The 17,031-nt window shown below is 34.0% G+C and overlaps 3 protein-coding genes across 3 annotated transcripts; 2 read left to right on the top strand and 1 right to left on the bottom strand.

Moving 5' to 3' along the window:
• Window positions 1–368: 368 nt before the first annotated feature.
• Window positions 369–5,214, top strand: LOC123720645 (insecticyanin-A-like). Its single transcript, XM_045677345.1, has 4 exons — window positions 369–527; window positions 2,806–3,037; window positions 3,964–4,065; window positions 4,968–5,214. The coding sequence occupies exons 1-4, from the start codon at window positions 417–419 to the stop codon at window positions 5,156–5,158; spliced, it is 636 nt and encodes a 211-aa protein (XP_045533301.1). The 5' UTR covers window positions 369–416; the 3' UTR covers window positions 5,159–5,214.
• Window positions 5,215–5,802: 588 nt separating this feature from the next.
• LOC123720162 (lopap-like) lies at window positions 5,803–8,931 on the bottom strand. Its single transcript, XM_045676680.1, has 4 exons — window positions 8,793–8,931; window positions 8,085–8,292; window positions 6,983–7,081; window positions 5,803–6,609 (listed from the first exon to the last, which is right to left on the bottom strand). The coding sequence occupies exons 1-4, from the start codon at window positions 8,901–8,903 to the stop codon at window positions 6,407–6,409; spliced, it is 621 nt and encodes a 206-aa protein (XP_045532636.1). The 5' UTR covers window positions 8,904–8,931; the 3' UTR covers window positions 5,803–6,406.
• A 245-nt stretch (window positions 8,932–9,176) lies between these two features.
• LOC123720412 lies at window positions 9,177–12,627 on the top strand. The gene is made up of 4 exons (XM_045677004.1): window positions 9,177–9,452; window positions 9,967–10,174; window positions 11,019–11,117; window positions 12,260–12,627. Exons 1-4 carry the CDS (start codon window positions 9,354–9,356, stop codon window positions 12,475–12,477), a joined length of 624 nt encoding a protein of 207 aa, XP_045532960.1. The 5' UTR covers window positions 9,177–9,353; the 3' UTR covers window positions 12,478–12,627.
• Window positions 12,628–17,031: the final 4,404 nt, after the last annotated feature.

The raw sequence follows: 17,031 nt of genomic DNA, 5'->3' as shown, positions 1-17,031 counted from the left end.
AAATTTTAGTGGGTCGGGTTTCTCCCCTCTGATTAGCAGAGGGATAAGAGTTAACCATCCCCACAGTCCCCGCGATAGCGACTGCATGCGCTCGCGGGCCTGCAGTTGTGCATTTTTACCTCCTTCATAAAAAAAAGTAAATTTAGTTTATTTATTACTTAATTACTAAGTAAACTAACTTCTTGTTTTATACGCTGTAAGAATTAAAACGCTTTTCACTAACTAATATTAGGATACATAACTCACGTCAAAGTAAATACTTTAAATAAAATTATAACTTGGCTTTTAATTGACCAGATAATATTAATACTTATATATTATTATTAACACCCCGATACTGGAAAACCGATAAGAATGACTTCTGCGAGAGGAATATTGTTTTGAATTATCAGTCTTAAAGAGAACAACATTCGATAATGTTTATATTTTTATTATTTATTTGTGTTAATACTGTCTCCTGTTACTTTACTTTACCAGGAAAGTGTCCAGATAATGTCGAATTACAAGATGATTTTCGACTGGCGGACGTATGTATTTTTATTTACCTGTGTGATTTAATTTTAACTATTTATAAAGGCCACTGTTTCATCCAACTTTGATTTTGTTTCCTTTGTAGAAGAGATTATTGGGCCGTGGGGTTATTTAAATATTTTCTCGCAAGTATTGCAATACAGCAAGAATATACTGCATTAAATGTAGTGTACAGAGACCAAAATCTTTAAACTTAATATACTTTTATATTAATTATTATCCCTTTTTAATTTTTATTATTATAACTATGTAATTTAGAATATTGTAAGTACTTAATTATCTAAATATTAACCCGGTGAACTTCGTATCTATCAGCTACATATATTTGTGTCAAAACTTAATATAACTCTTTAAAACAGCCAAAAGGATCAGCCCAACTCAACAACCAAGATCATGTTTTATTTATAAAAAAAATATATAACAAATATTTGCCTGTAGGAATAGCTTTCATTAGTATTTTTCTTAACGTATTATATTTGTTTCCCACGTGACGCGATGATACATTTATTGCATGAAATTAAATTTTCTTTATAATACACATTGAGAAAAGTAACGTAATCAAACAGCTACTTGAAGTTCGAACCACATTTGTATGCTATACAAAGTTGACTGATCAAAATCAATTTATATCATGAATTGTATTGTATATTGTTATTATCATTAATTTAAAATTTTCACATTAATTTAAAAAAGATTATAATTAATTTATTATGTCTTACAAGAAAGTATATTATATAAGGTATATAAATACTATTTACATAGCTCGATTTTTCGAGTACTTTATAACAATTGACGCCCGCGGCTCGGACTATTGGATATGAAGATCAGAATATTACTTACTTTGTAACATAGTGATACAAACAGCGATCCCCATCCTTATAATGAGTTTTGTACCAGGAAACCCCAAGGTTGCGACATCAGCGCTACGGATATTATAATAGGACAAGAAATTATAGAATACGTAGATGAATATATATATTTAGGACAACTTATTTCAATAAATGACCAGTATTCTAAGGAAATAGATAGAAGAAAATGCAACACGTGGAAACGGTGCTGGTGTCTAAAAGAAATAGTTAAAAATGAAACAATTCCCATGGCAATTAAAATCAAATTATATAATACATGTATTCTACCAGGCCTTACTAATGGATGTCAAACTTAGCCTGCGATTAGAAAAAAAACAATTGAAAACTAATAGTTAGTCAACGCAGCATGGAAAGAAGCTTGCTTAATATAGGACTACGGGATCGATGGACAACTTCGATAAAATAAGAAAACTTTAAAGGAAATGGACTGGACATATAATGAGGACTAACTAAGAAAAATGGGCCAAGGATATAATAGAGTGGTACCCGAGTAACGACAAAATCAAAACGAGGAGGTCAATTTAAAAGATGGAACGACGATCTACCAAAAGGATGGAGAAGATCTGTCAAGGATAGAGACGTGGAAACAATTGGGGGAGGCCTATGTCGGCAGACAACCCGACCAAAGTGGTTCATAATAAATTCATTATTTTGCTACGTGCATTAGATTTGAGAATACGGCTATTTTATTTTATTTTATTTATTTATTATATTTATTCATTTGGGAAACAAACAGATACATCTCTAAAAGTAGAAGTCAGAAAAGAAATATAAACATAAGAATTAAAGCATTGGATATATCCACAAAAAGTTTCACTGATAAAAAAAAGGATATAAAGCAAAACAAAACGTGACATGACAGAGAACAAAATATTTAAAGTAGACAATACAAAGTTTATAAATCGGTAGAACAAAAAATACTAGTAGCAAGATATAAGAAGAAAGATTCAAGGTTTACGACTTTAATAGTTGTTTTAACCTATTATTAAATGAAGCAGTAGAGGAGTGCGAAAAAAGATCGATATTAGTAGCAGAGTCCAAAGTAGAACACATCCTGTGAAGAGGCTCACGGAACCCAATGTTGGTTCTGGGAGTCGGAAGGTTAAAGGTTCTGTGCGAGCGTAGAGATCTGGCAGGAATATTGAATATTATGAGTTCGTTCGTTCGTTCGAGTATTTTATAAGAATCACATATAACTTAAAAAAGGCAGAGAATAAAAGTATATTAAATTTCATACAAAAACGTCGGCATTTGTATCGCTATTGGAATTTACTGAGTATCAGGGTTTAGCCTGTTAAAAGTTGCCATATTGTTGAACTAAAATTAAATAGAGCATAAAAATATAATTGAGAAGCATTATTATATCACAACGACATCTTAAAATGTATAACTATTTTTTTTTTAGTTTTACGGCAAATGGTATCAAGCATACCACTACTCAAGCGATGGCCAAATGCAAAATAACTGTTCAACCATCGAACTGATGACCAGACCCTCAGGAATCTACCTAAACCAGTCGAGAGTAGATCGGGGATTGTTTCATCGGTACAGTATAGGCAAAGTCGATATACCACCAAAAGTTGGGGATGCAGCCAACCTGGAACTGATATTCGCTTTCAAAAACGCACCAAGACGATGTAAGTCTACATTTCATTAAAATATTGGTTTAAAAGTTTTTGCATATTTTTGCATTATTAAATTTATGTAACACGTGAATCATCAGATCAGAGAGAGAGATCAGCTAACTGTGCCCTACAAACTGAAAACCATTACACATATTCTGAGGTTGGTTTAATCACATTGCATATAATATGATAGAGGGCCTTGATCCCTTGGTTTTGCTTAGAGATGTGGGGTCTCTATGCATCTTCTACTAACAATTCGCAATTTCACTTAACTTCAGGTTTGCCTCATGCCGTTGCTGATATATTTAAAAAAGAGCAACTTATCCATGGAGGAAGCACATTTGTGAATTAGGGTTGTTTAGCTTCGCCGAATGATTTTTATATAATTGCAAATTATATGTATCACGTGTTCTTATAAGCATATTTTAATGACTTGTTAATAACATATATTAACATATAAATGTAATAGAAATTATGTTCGATTATCATTTGATTTTGTTTCCTTCCTGCCTTTTCTTAAAAGGACTGAATAGTTTTGCTTAAAGCGGGTCTTAAACTATTAAATTAGTATTTTATTTTGAGTTGTCCAAGCTAAGTAAAGATTTAATTATGGCCACTTAATACCTAACGGGCAAAAGAAAACAAAATCACATCGAGTTGTAAACCTTCTACGACAAGTCGTTTAAATGCTTTGAATTAAACGTAAAGGATTTGTGACATTCTTTAGTATTACGATCCTACTCGAGAGGATTGAATGACGACTCAAGGGATTTAGGAGGCAGGTGAATAAAGTGTCTAATATCGGCTAAAAAATAAAATAATCTTTCGTTACAATGCTGTTAAATGCAAAAGTAACGCACCTACTTCCGATTCACATATTTTGACTTCTATTTTATATGTCCATATATACGTGTATTAAAAAAAACAATTATTTACAGTGAAAACGAGAAGGTATCCTTTCCGTATCCTGGCTACAAACTACAATTATTTCGCTACTATTTACACTTGCGAATACAGTAATCTTATTGATAAGCACTTCGGTAAGTTTAACCTCATCTAAATTTAAAGGTAGAGCTGGGTTTAATTAATCAAAAGTCTATAATAAAAATTAATGTAATATCGTACAAAATTTATTATTAATAATAATTATTAATTTATTCTTTACAATAAAAAGCTGAATTATAATAAACAAAAATATAGAAACCTTAATCTTAAATAATGCAAAAAAAAAATTCTTAGGTACACTTTAGATAACGCATACTTTTCGAGACAGCACACCTATATGTATATAAGCCTACAGAAAGTGCATGAATCCCAGCTGTTTGATTAATAAATAATAACCCACGTGTACATCGCTTATAGTCGCAGATCTTTAAAGACTAGTAGGTGAACAGTCTTCTGTGCATGATGCATACCGTAGATTTTGGGTAAACCCATGGACATGGTGGTTTCCTCACGTTGTTTTCCTTCACCTTGAGAGCAATGTTAATTGCGTACATAAAAACGCCCAGTTTGAATGGATGATCTCAGGGATACAGGGGTTCATATAGAGGAACTACGATAGGTTTCCGAGCTGGAACAGCGGACCTGATCAAAATCATAATAAGTACCAAATACGTTGGAACTTAAGTGGAAATGGGCGAGGCACGACAATACTAACAGAACATTGTAGTAAAAAGTACTAAACTGGTACCCAAGGTACAACAAACGAAAAAGAGGGATATACCAAATTAAAAAAGCAACACGTGGTACATGGCAGAGAGTGGCACAGTGCAGAGAGGAAAGGCGGGATTTGAATGAGGCATTTACCAAAAAAGGGCACACAAATACCTAAAAGAATATACACATATTATTATTAATATGTTGAATCTTATATATAATGTTAGCATTAAAATTTCAAATAATATTACATTTTAGTGACAAAAAGTTATTATTTTTTCAGTTCATGTGTGGATTTTATCCAGGAACCAAATATTGAATGACGTTTCAAAGGAGCTGGCATTAAAACCTTTAAATAAAATAGGCGTTGACACAATGAAACTAGTCAAAGATGATCGTAGCAAGTGCAATCCTAAGTACTATGAAGACGTGCCCGTAGAACCGATGACGTTTAGATGTCCAGTACCGATATAAAGTAATACTTGTACACAAAACTATAAAGAAATAATTATAATGTAAAAATTATTGTACATTGCGTTTTTTATTTAATATTGTTTATTTACACTTCGTTGCCAGTGTAACAGCGGCGACCTTACCCCTCTTGACCGCCTTCCTTCAACCGTTTTATGGCAAAAGATTTGCGCAAGAAATGAAAACTACTTAATATTTACAATTATTAAGACATAAATAATAGAAAAATACAAAGCAAATAAAACATGTACTAGAATGAAAAAGGGCTGATGAATCACGATAGTTGGAAAGTTAAAGTTGTGATGTGGACAGGTTGTACAGTAGAGGTTTAAAGGAATGAAGGTAGGGGTGGAGCTAAGCGGATAGGGACATGAAGTGAATTGCATAACCTCAATGCGGAAACCCTAAAAGATTCACCTATAGGGCAATCGAACGCGCGATTACTTCTATCTGACTATTGCACTTCATTGACATTCAGAACCAAAGATTGCTGGCTAACTTATAATATTATTTTCGTTTCTATCTAGTAAAATGGATTTTATGGGTGACATACAAATAAAAGTCAATATTAATGAAAGTATAAATTCATATTTATTCAATGTAATATCATTTAAAATTCTATATATTATTATTTTTTACATACACGCCTAATTGAATATAAACTTTGTCAAGTATTTTGACATTTAAACGTGCAATGGATAAAGCATAATTTTCCATATAATTGGTGGGTTAACGAAGTCAATTCATGTTTCCGTTTTGTTGCCACTTACGCTCTGTTCCCTGCTCAAATTTCTCGTACTAAAATGTAATGTAATAATAAAACTACACTACCAATATTTAATTTACTTACTTTACGTTGCTTTTATAGAACAGGGGGCTAACGGGCAGGAGTCTCACCTGATTTTAAGTGATACCGCCGCCCATGGACGCACTCAATGACAGAGGGGTCACGAGCGGCGTTGCCAGCTTCAGAGGGCAGCTGGTTGCACATAGCGGTGGTGCGCGGCAAAAATTGCCTTGAAAAACGCTCAGTAAACGTATTGTTTTGCTAAAGTCTCAGTATCCTTATTGATTGTTATTTCTTCAGTAAGTACACAGGTCATTAGTTGTTACTCGTATATCGTTTCGTTAAGATTACAAATCTTAGCTAGATTGGAACCTAAAGTGGTATTTTGTTGCCTTATGCTATTATGTGTCTGGCGTTAGTTTGTGACTGAGTTGTATATATATATTAAGAATTTTTATAGCGATTCAATGGAGCAATGAGTAATCATTGGTACTTGTATTAACTGCGTGTATTTCAGCTGTCCATTGGTAGGTACATTTAGATTCATTATGGTCTACAGTTTGCAAATAGCCTGAGCTGGCATCCGGTATGGCGTTCAGTCCTCTGTATGCAGTTTCAAGAATATCCGGTGATAATGTTAAACTACGAGATAGAATCCAAGCTGACACTGAAATAGGTTAAATATCCAGTAGATTTAACTATCAGATTAAAATTATCTAGGTTGATTCTTATACAATATAATGGGATAAAAAAAAACTCAAAATCGTCATAGTCTAATAGTTATATCAGTATAGGAAGCATAAGCTATCGTAATGTATTTACAAAATATTAGCAATAACATTATCTCTATATAAGAAATAGTTTGAAAATATTCAATAAGGCATCGTGGCTGGCTGGATCACGTCAATTGATAATACTTATGAATGGGACAATTATATCGTTAAAACAACGTGATAAATGAAGCACCTACAATATTTTGCAGATGTCATCATGCGTTTTTTTCTTCCACAGGAAGAAATTTAAAACTAAAATATACTTACTGTATTTCAATTGCAAATTCTCGTTCAGTCTGCAGCCATAAAGCAGGGAGTAATTCGCATAATCTGTTGTTATAACAGACAACGGCACGCCAACTGGGTCTGTAATTATACACAATTCGTTTTCATTGCGAGCGTCAACTTCTGCTCATGTTAGGGCTGTCAATAGTTATACTGGTATGGATCTATCAAGCAGTTTAATCGTACTTCTTTAAATTTTAAAAAAATAAAGAGCGAATCGGCTTAGACGATCTTAAAGGACAATTGCGTTGGAAAAACACTTGCTGTGGAATTGTGTTGGTAGTACCTGTCCGCTCAAGATATATCTTTTAAACTGGTACCTACTGATCCCCCGGAAGTTAGCATGGAGCCGGAAATAACAAGTAAATAATTTAAACAAGAACGGTGTGTCTTTAACGATATAATATTACGATACGGGATGACATTATACATGTGGTGTCCAGTCCAGCGTCAACCCTAGTGCTAAATGCATTTAAATGGTGGACATTTACGGAAAAGCAAACAGAATGCGTGATTTCTTTGTTTTATTTTAAACGTTGATAATACAGATTTAAATAAGTAATAATTATGCTTCATCAAAATGTAAAGTATCCCGCTATCCACTTCTGTACATTAAAATAGCACATATAATCTAGTAACTTAGTTCAAATGCATGCATTAAGCATAGACCAACACAACATACAGTGTACATAACTTATCCAACAACGCCTCTTTCTATAGAACTAGCACTTACGGTATAAATATATATCTTATACCGTAAGTGCTACAAGTAGTAGATATTATAAAGAATATTTGTCTGCCGTATTTCAGACTTTGAATTTAGAACTCGACTAGACTTCAGCAAATAACTTTTAAAAATAGAATAATAAATTCGATATTTAAATAATCACTTGAACTCAATGGTCTTGGAAATGGATCCTCTTCTATATCTAAATACAAGTCGATTATTACAGATAAAACATTAAGAATTAAAATTTTCTTTGAACTTAGAACTCGACTAGACTTTTGGTATGCAAATTTAAAAATGGAATAATTTGACATTCAAAGATTCACTTGACGAGATTTGAGTGTCTTAACAGATTACCTATATTATTCTTTTCAATTTCAAAGACGGCGTCATCTCCAGAATAATAGGTGCTATTGACAAAAACTAGGTATTGTATTTTGTTCTTGACATATCCGCTCTGAATCCTGACCCGACGTTCACATAGCTCAAATACTTTGAATGCACAGTGACCATCTTCTTCATACCAAACCGGATATTGTTCTATGACATACCATTTTCCCAGGAACTAGAAACATAGAATTGGTATTGTTATGTTATTGACCTATGGAGTCAAAGTCAAAGTCAAAAATCATTTATTCATATAGATAACACAGTGTACACTTAATGTCAAAAAAAAAGAAATATACATTAAATGCTTCTAATTTTACATTTAAGTTACGCAATAGTTTAAAATTTATAGCGTTAATATTAAATGTTCAGTGCGTTTGATTCCTAGTGAACGAAATTCCTCGTTAGGTTTCCTTAAAATTAGGAAAATACTGGCACAGAAATGTTTCGGCCCCATACCTGAGGATGTATAGGGACTTCAAGTAAGAAATCGTATGCTTAAGAATTCTGTCTAGGACCCGGTTTAAGGACCAGCAGCTTAGCCTATGGCACACCATATTAAAAAAGTTTTTTCTTGTAGACTTGTCATACTTGTCCTCCGGAATAAAATCTGAGACCTCCTTATGTATAGCATATGACACTATGGCAATTTGAGACTTAAAAATAATATGTACTTACTTTATCAATTTGGAAATAATCCATAGTGGTGACATTCGAACAATTTCCGAACTGAAGAATTTGTGACTGGACAATTTTGATAAAAAATAAAATAACAATGTTCCTGTACATTTCTCACGAAGTTTGAGATGTATTATTGATAACAGTATCTTATATCATATTGACGCTTTAGAGATTACCGACACTGACAAAGATCGAGTAATCTTTATCCCATACGTCACTAGATGGCGTTCTCTATGATAATAACTTTTTCAATAACTCTGAACTCATACAGCGGCATAATATCTTATGGGTTTATAAATAAGAATCAGATGCTAACCACCGCCCGTGTGCACCTGTAGCTCCACAGGATACCTGCAGAATTATCGAAAACGATTCCGGAAAACATATTATTGTTTTACAGGAAACTCGTTACACACCATGTGCCCAGTTGCGGTCAAGATAAGGTACTGAGATGTCCACTCAACCAAGAAAAAATACAAGTTGAAGGTTTTGCGCGCGGAAATACGTTAAAAGAAATTGAAGGTAGTATCTCAGTTGATTATAGATAGTTACACGAAGATGATCTGTATTTTAGTGCTGTTCTTTGTTTGCGTTAACGGTGTGGATCAAAATGTTACCTGTCCATATATAACTCCTAGGGAAGTAGATTTAAAAGAGGTGAGTTATTTGAAGCATTTAAATCGATAGTACACTATTGTGATTTGTAGATTAAAAATAATAAATATATATGTACATATTTAATTGTAAAAACTAACCTAACGAATCACCAGCTATAAAATACTTACAAATGTCCGCGTTCGGATCTTTAATATTTTACATACAATTTACAAACGATTAATTTTTTTGCCAGAAGATCTTATCATCCCTAATAATACATTTAAACGACACACATAGAATTATTTTTCATATGCCTCATTTGACCTGGATCTAGGAAGCGTATTCCACAAATATAAAGCTAAGATTCTAAAAAAGTTTAGAAAAATTTCAAATACCCTCGTAACAGTTGAAGCCTACCGTCATTGTGTAAAACTAAAGACTATGACAATAATGAGTATGATTTCTCGTCAGATTTATCAAGTCCGTTCTACGCTCTGGATTTGACATCTGGTAGTTCACTAAGTATACCTACATGAACAACTTTGAGTTATTGTACTTTCATTTGACGTTACAGCTAGATGGAAAATGGCACATAGCAGCAGTTGCAACAGATTTAGAAATAGAAGGAGAATGCGCGACCATCCTCTTCAATCATAAAAGCAACAACACGACGGACGTGTCAATCAGTTGGATTGTAAACGACTCAGTTAGCTTCTACAATGGATCTGTGGCTTTGACTGTAGATGACAGCGGTGGTGACTTGTTGCTGGTAACCTACACGGGTAAGCTTGACACGGATACGCCATTATAACTTCTTTAAAGATACCGTATTTGTATGAATATACACATCGTGGTAACAAACAGTATGGTCTACGTTTAAAAAGCCTAAAGCCTAGAATATTTGACTCTACATATTTAAGATTTTAAGAGATTTGAAATAGAGCTTGCACTTTGTCTGTGCAGACTCTCGTACACGTTTCTCCTGTTGAGAGTAGCCATTCTCAGTTGATGTATGGTATTGGTTAAATTCTTTATTACAACATATTAAACTTAACGGAGCGGAAAATATTTGTGTCTAAAGCTTTACATAACCATCACGCGAACTATATGCTAATTCAAACATCGTAACTATACTATGTTTGAATTAGTTGCATTAGAAGTGAATATATATTTTTACCGTGACCAAATTAATTTTGACTGTAATAAATAAATTTATTAAATATAAATAAATTAATGAAACGTTCAGATTATTATTTGTCAAAGTCAAAGGAGACTGTGGAAATAAATTATTACTAAGCAATGTTTCATTATCAGTTTATTTTAAAATTTTCTTTTATTTTTCGGAAATTTATGTTGATAAAATGACATTTGACATTGACATTAATTGTTTAAATTTCTATTTCGAAGGAGCATCTTATAAATAAGTCAACAGGATTATATAACACAAAAGTATTTTTGAAGCATAATTGTTTGCATAAATATATCTATTTGTAACTCAATGTACACACCAAATATTGGCAATATAGCCATTTTATCATGGATTTAAATACGCTTATTTGATTTTATTCACGAGTAAACAATTATTGTAATTCATTTAATATGTAAAATATGCATTATAATTTTCAGATCAGAAATCAGAAACGTATTCAATATTGGATGTAAATTACGAGCACTATGCGGTAATATTTGCATGTTACAACAATTCAGATGGAAACAGCAGTACTTGTAAGTATATACTTCGATGTTATATGTACTTTTTTCAGCTTAGAAACATGTCGCAGTTAAAAAAAGAAATATTCTTACTTATGCGACAATTCTAGTATATATAATGTCGCAAATTCTTTTTTTTGATAGCATTTAAATATAGATAAAAATATATATCATGAGCGGAAATTTTGTGATATTGCGTTTTTCTAATATGTTGCCATGAGTTCTTAATAATATACTAATTTTGTTATCCTATTATTCAATTATACGCGTCAGATCGTCAGGTCGACGTTGAGCAGTGTAGGCCTAGTGGCTTCATCGTGCGACACTCATCACTGAGCTCGTAGGTTCAATCCCCGTCTGGGCAGCAATGGACTTTCTTTCTATGTGCACATTTAACATTCGCACGAACGGTGAAGGAAAACATTGTGTAGAAACCGGCTTGCCTTAGACCCAAAAAGTCGACGGCGTGCGTCAGGCACAGAAGGCTGATCACCTACTTGCCTATTAGATTAACAAATGATCATGAAACAGATACAGAAATCTGAGGCCCAGACCTAAAAAGGTTGTAGCGCCATTGATTTAATTTTTATACACGCCAGATCAATAAAGTACCGACTGTTCCTTTACACACTATAAGAAATTTTTAACTGTAGAAAATCTTCGACGTCGATTCAGCCACCATAATACTTTTTCACAAAAACCTTACTTAATAGACCTGAAAATCGACTTTCCTAATGAACCTAAGCCGGAAAAATCATTTCCTCAATGAATACAATGCACGGGGTATCGAACCAGTGACCTTTAGGCAATTAATTATCCGCTCGGCTGGAGGTCAGGTTCATTGAGACAGAAAGCGCGTTTCTTCATTGTTAAGTTTTTGCTTTGAAATGAAACTAATTAGAAAAAAATGAAATTAAATAACTTGAACCGGCATTAGTTTTTTTTATTATTTTGTTAATTAAAAATGTGTAGTATCATCGACAAACCAAGCAAATGTTTTTGATGATTTTAAAATTAATTATTTCTAATTAGAAGATTGACAGTAAGATGCAAAATCTCCAGTTTCCTTCATCTCTTGATACATTGTATCACGCAGTGTCTTTCTAGTAAGTAATTGTTCAACCATATTTTCTTCTGATTCTTAAAATATTTTTCAGATGAATTATGGAAACTCACAAGAATGCCTCATCTGAAGAAAATGGATGCAACAAAGATCGACCAAGCTATATCTAATTATAAGTTGGAGGACACGCCCTTATTACATTTTAATAATACAGAAGATACGTGCAGAATTAATAGTGGCAGCCTTTTAAGTCCTGCTTCATTGATTCTTACGTCTGCAGCCGTTATAACACTGTTCAGGAGGTTATATTAATTTAAATAATAATTATTGATTGGCCAACAAGGCGTTCACGTTATAAGAAAACGTCTGAATATTTTGTAATTTTTAGTAGCAGTTTAATCAAAAGTACTGAGAAATATGTCTTTTCGCCTCGGTAAACACAATTTGTTCGAACTTGGAGGATGTTTATTTAAGAAAACACTTTTTAAACGGAATGAAGCTATGTATTATGATTATAAACTTATAATCATTTACATAATTGTAAATTTAAAATTTTCCGACGTTTCGCGTGCTTTACAGCATGCGTGGTCACGGTGTCACTATGTATGTAATGTATGTATGTATGTAAATAATTATAAGTTTATAATAATGATACATAGCTTCAATCCGTTTAAAAAGTTTCTTCTTAATGTGTAAAAGCTATGTCAACAAAAGACAATAGTATAGAATACATAAGTATTACAGAAATACATACATTATCCTTACAGACTATGCCAATACGATAATATCGAGAAACATTAAATACTGGTGTACTGTTCCTTCGACCTAAGGGAGTAACCTCAATCAGTCTAACCACTGGCTGGCCCGAAAGCCCCTAGTGTCTAAAGTCGGGTAGTGGTATATCTCCATAGCGGTTGAAATAATTTTGTTAGTGCGTTATAGGCTATGACGTCAAGGAAGTGATTGTAGCCTCGGTTTGTAGGTGTCCCTATATATAGAATACATTAGTATTACAGAAATACATACATTATACTAGACTATGCCAATACGATAATATCGAGAAACATTAAATACTGGTGTACTATTCCTCCGACCTAAGGGAGTAACCTCAATCAGTCTAACCACTGGCTGGCCCGAAAGCCCCTAGTGTCTAAAGTCGGTTAGTGGTATATCTCCATAGCGGTTGGAATAATTTTGTTAGTGCGTTATAGGCTATGACGTCAAGGAAGTGATTGTAGCCTCGGTTTGTAGGTGTCCCTATATATAGAATACATTAGTATTACAGAAATACATACATTATACTAGACTATGCCAATACGATAATATCGAGAAACATTAAATACTGGTGTACTGTTCCTCCGACCTAAGGGAGTAACCTCAATCAGTCTAACCACTGGCTGGCCCGAAAGCCCCTAGTGTCTAAAGTCGGTTAGTGGTATATCTCCATAGCGGTTGGAATAATTTTGTTAGTGCGTTATAGGCTATGACGTCAAGGAAGTGATTGTAGCCTCGGTTTGTAGGTGTCCCTATATATAGAATACATTAGTATTACAGAAATACATACATTATACTAGACTATGCCAATACGATAATATCGAGAAACATTAAATACTGGTGTACTGTTCCTTCGACCTAAGGGAGTAACCTCAATCAGTCTAACCACTGGCTGGCCCGAAAGCCCCTAGTGTCTAAAGTCGGGTAGTGGTATATCTCCATAGCGGTTGGAATAATTTTGTTAGTGCGTTATAGGCTATGACGTCAAGGAAGTGATTGTAGCCTCGGTTTGTAGGTGTCCCTATATATAGAATACATTAGTATTACAGAAATACATACATTATACTAGACTATGCCAATACGATAATATCGAGAAACATTAAATACTGGTGTACTGTTCCTTCGACCTAAGGGAGTAACCTCAATCAGTCTAACCACTGGCTGGCCCGAAAGCCCCTAGTGTCTAAAGTCGGGTAGTGGTATATCTCCATAGCGGTTGGAATAATTTTGTTAGTGCGTTATAGGCTATGACGTCAAGGAAGTGATTGTAGCCTCGGTTTGTAGGTGTCCCTATATATAGAATACATTAGTATTACAGAAATACATACATTATCCTTACAGACTATGCCAATACGATAATATCGAGAAACATTAAATACTGGTGTACTGTTCCTCCGACCTAAGGGAGTAACCTCAATCAGTCTAACCACTGGCTGGCCCGAAAGCCCCTAGTGTCTAAAGTCGGTTAGTGGTATATCTCCATAGCGGTTGGAATAATTTTGTTAGTGCGTTATAGGCTATGACGTCAAGGAAGTGATTGTAGCCTCGGTTTGTAGGTGTCCCTATATATAGAATACATAAGTATTACAGAAATACATACATTATCCTTACAGACTATGCCAATACGATAATATCGAGAAACATTAAATACTGGTGTACTGTTCCTTCGACCTAAGGGAGTAACCTCAATCAGTCTAACCACTGGCTGGCCCGAAAGCCCCTAGTGTCTAAAGTCGGGTAGTGGTATATCTCCATAGCGGTTGGAATAATTTTGTTAGTGCGTTATAGGCTATGACGTCAAGGAAGTGATTGTAGCCTCGGTTTGTAGGTGTCCCTATATATAGAATACATTAGTATTACAGAAATACATACATTATCCTTACAGACTATGCCAATACGATAATATCGAGAAACATTAAATACTGGTGTACTGTTCCTCCGACCTAAGGGAGTAACCTCAATCAGTCTAACCACTGGCTGGCCCGAAAGCCCCTAGTGTCTAAAGTCGGTTAGTGGTATATCTCCATAGCGGTTGGAATAATTTTGTTAGTGCGTTATAGGCTATGACGTCAAGGAAGTGATTGTAGCCTCGGTTTGTAGGTGTCCCTATATATAGAATACATTAGTATTACAGAAATACATACATTATACTAGACTATGCCAATACGATAATATCGAGAAACATTAAATACTGGTGTACTGTTCCTTCGACCTAAGGGAGTAACCTCAATCAGTCTAACCACTGGCTGGCCCGAAAGCCCCTAGTGTCTAAAGTCGGTTAGTGGTATATCTCCATAGCGGTTGGAATAATTTTGTTAGTGCGTTATAGGCTATGACGTCAAGGAAGTGATTGTAGCCTCGGTTTGTAGGTGTCCCTATATATGTTGAGTCGAGCACGTAAACACTTTTTGCTTGATCTTGTATTTTGCTTGATACTTCGGGCGGAAACATCCGCCCCAACGGGAAATGAGCAACTGTGCAAACTACTTTTTTAAAGTGAATCAGTGTAACTGTACTATTTTTACTACAATACTGTTTTTTCTCGTTCCCTCGACTTATATTGATAGTGTGATGAAAAGAGGAAAAAAACCGTCATCATGAAGTTAATTAGATGTTATAAATAGAGGGGTAACTTTATAAGTACTATATAAGAATTTATAGTGAGTTCACAGATAGTATATTTAAAATTATATAACACAGATAATACTGTGATTGTCAAATTACAGGCGGTAGACCAAATAAGTGTTATACAAATATTTACATTAGAAATTGCATTTCTTTTTTGGTTTTATATGACCTCTACTCTTATTAAAATAGCTAGGCCACGTTGTGTAATATATATTTGATTATTTAAAAAAAATGTTCACTTAAGAAACTTTAATGATAGGTTTAAGGAAGAAATTGCTAGGGAAAATTTAACGAAACACAGTAAGTCAATTTATAAAACATAATGAAAAACTGAGCTGTGTTGGCCAAGTCGCTTCAGCGTGTGCCTCTCATCCCTGAAGTCGTAGGTTCGATCCCCGCCTGTCCATCTTTCTTTTTATGTGCATTTCACATTCACTCGAACAGTGAAGGAAAACATCCTGAGGAAACCAGCTTGCCTTAGACCCAAAAAGTCGACGGCGTGCGGCACAGAAGGCTGAACACCTACTGGCCTATTTGATTAACAAATGCTGTAGATGTAGAAATTTGAGACCTAAACAAGGTTGTAGGTCACGTTGAGTTTTTTCTTAATGAAAAACTGAAATTCCAAATAATTTTAATAAATTTTCGAATCCCCCTTAACTATCAATTTTTTGCTCTGTGGGACGTGTGCACTAAGTTGAGAATAACTGGTTAAGACTGTCTTATGTTAATATAGCTTTGACACATTTAAAGAAAACACTTACATACCGGATTGAAGCTATGTATTATTATAAACTTATAATTATTTTACATAATTTTTTTTCCGACGTTTCGCGTGCTTTACAGCGTGCGTGGTCACGGTGACACGGTGGTGTATAGATTTGATAATAATATAATACTTTCGTGATATAGTGCCAATAGCAACTTCGCGAAAATATGGCAACATTAGACTCTAATAACAAATTGATGTGGCAGTCTCTCGCTGACTACGATTGCTGAAAGATGTCGAATTATATAAATAATGTTATTCGGGTGTAAAGCTTTTAAATATTTTTTTTTTAAGTTGAAGCAACGGATATTTACATTTGATGAATTGTCACAGGTCACAATGTATGTTAGTATAATAATAATTATTATTAAACGCTGTATTTTATTTCTTGTTTGTTCTGTTAATTACTTAGATTTAACACAATTTTAGTATACATAATCTAATCTACGAGTTATCCTACACACGTAATTATAGAATGAGAAAGCGTACCAATTTTAAGGGCGCCAACGCCCTCACGAGCAATCTAGCACTGTAAGCGTCCATGTGCGGTACTAATCATCTTTACAGCTCGGTTGCTCCCTCGTCTATAAAAACCCTACGTACTGAATACAGATAAGTATGGGATAACTGCAGTATGAAACTTGAAGTGGCGGAGTCCAACGAGTAGGATCAACGGTTTAAAGAACTGAGATTAT

This window comes from Pieris brassicae, chromosome 2, assembly GCF_905147105.1.
Source record: "Pieris brassicae chromosome 2, ilPieBrab1.1, whole genome shotgun sequence".
In the NCBI taxonomy this organism is placed as follows: Eukaryota; Metazoa; Arthropoda; class Insecta; order Lepidoptera; family Pieridae; genus Pieris; species Pieris brassicae.
This window is presented reverse-complemented; position numbering and strand designations above follow the sequence as displayed.

What these genes read in the sequence shown, in the direction of transcription:
- LOC123720645 (XM_045677345.1), top strand. Translation starts at nt 417, where the DNA reads ATGTTTATATTTTTATTATTTATTTGTGTTAATACTGTCTCCTGTTAC. An exon ending in CAAAAACGCACCAAGACGAT is followed by an intron (nt 3,038 to 3,963) that starts GTAAGTCTACAT and finishes AATTATTTACAG; the next exon opens with TGAAAACGAGAAGGTATCCT. An exon ending in TCTTATTGATAAGCACTTCG is followed by an intron (nt 4,066 to 4,967) that starts GTAAGTTTAACC and finishes TTATTTTTTCAG; the next exon opens with TTCATGTGTGGATTTTATCC.
- LOC123720162 (XM_045676680.1), bottom strand. Translation starts at nt 8,903, where the DNA reads ATGTACAGGAACATTGTTATTTTATTTTTTATCAAAATTGTCCAGTCA. An exon ending in ATTATTTCCAAATTGATAAA is followed by an intron (nt 8,293 to 8,792) that starts GTAAGTACATAT and finishes CTATGTTTCTAG; the next exon opens with TTCCTGGGAAAATGGTATGT. An exon ending in GAATTTGCAATTGAAATACA is followed by an intron (nt 6,610 to 6,982) that starts GTAAGTATATTT and finishes AACCTATTTCAG; the next exon opens with TGTCAGCTTGGATTCTATCT.
- LOC123720412 (XM_045677004.1), top strand. Translation starts at nt 9,354, where the DNA reads ATGATCTGTATTTTAGTGCTGTTCTTTGTTTGCGTTAACGGTGTGGAT. An exon ending in GGGAAGTAGATTTAAAAGAG is followed by an intron (nt 9,453 to 9,966) that starts GTGAGTTATTTG and finishes TTGACGTTACAG; the next exon opens with CTAGATGGAAAATGGCACAT. An exon ending in AGATGGAAACAGCAGTACTT is followed by an intron (nt 11,118 to 12,259) that starts GTAAGTATATAC and finishes AATATTTTTCAG; the next exon opens with ATGAATTATGGAAACTCACA.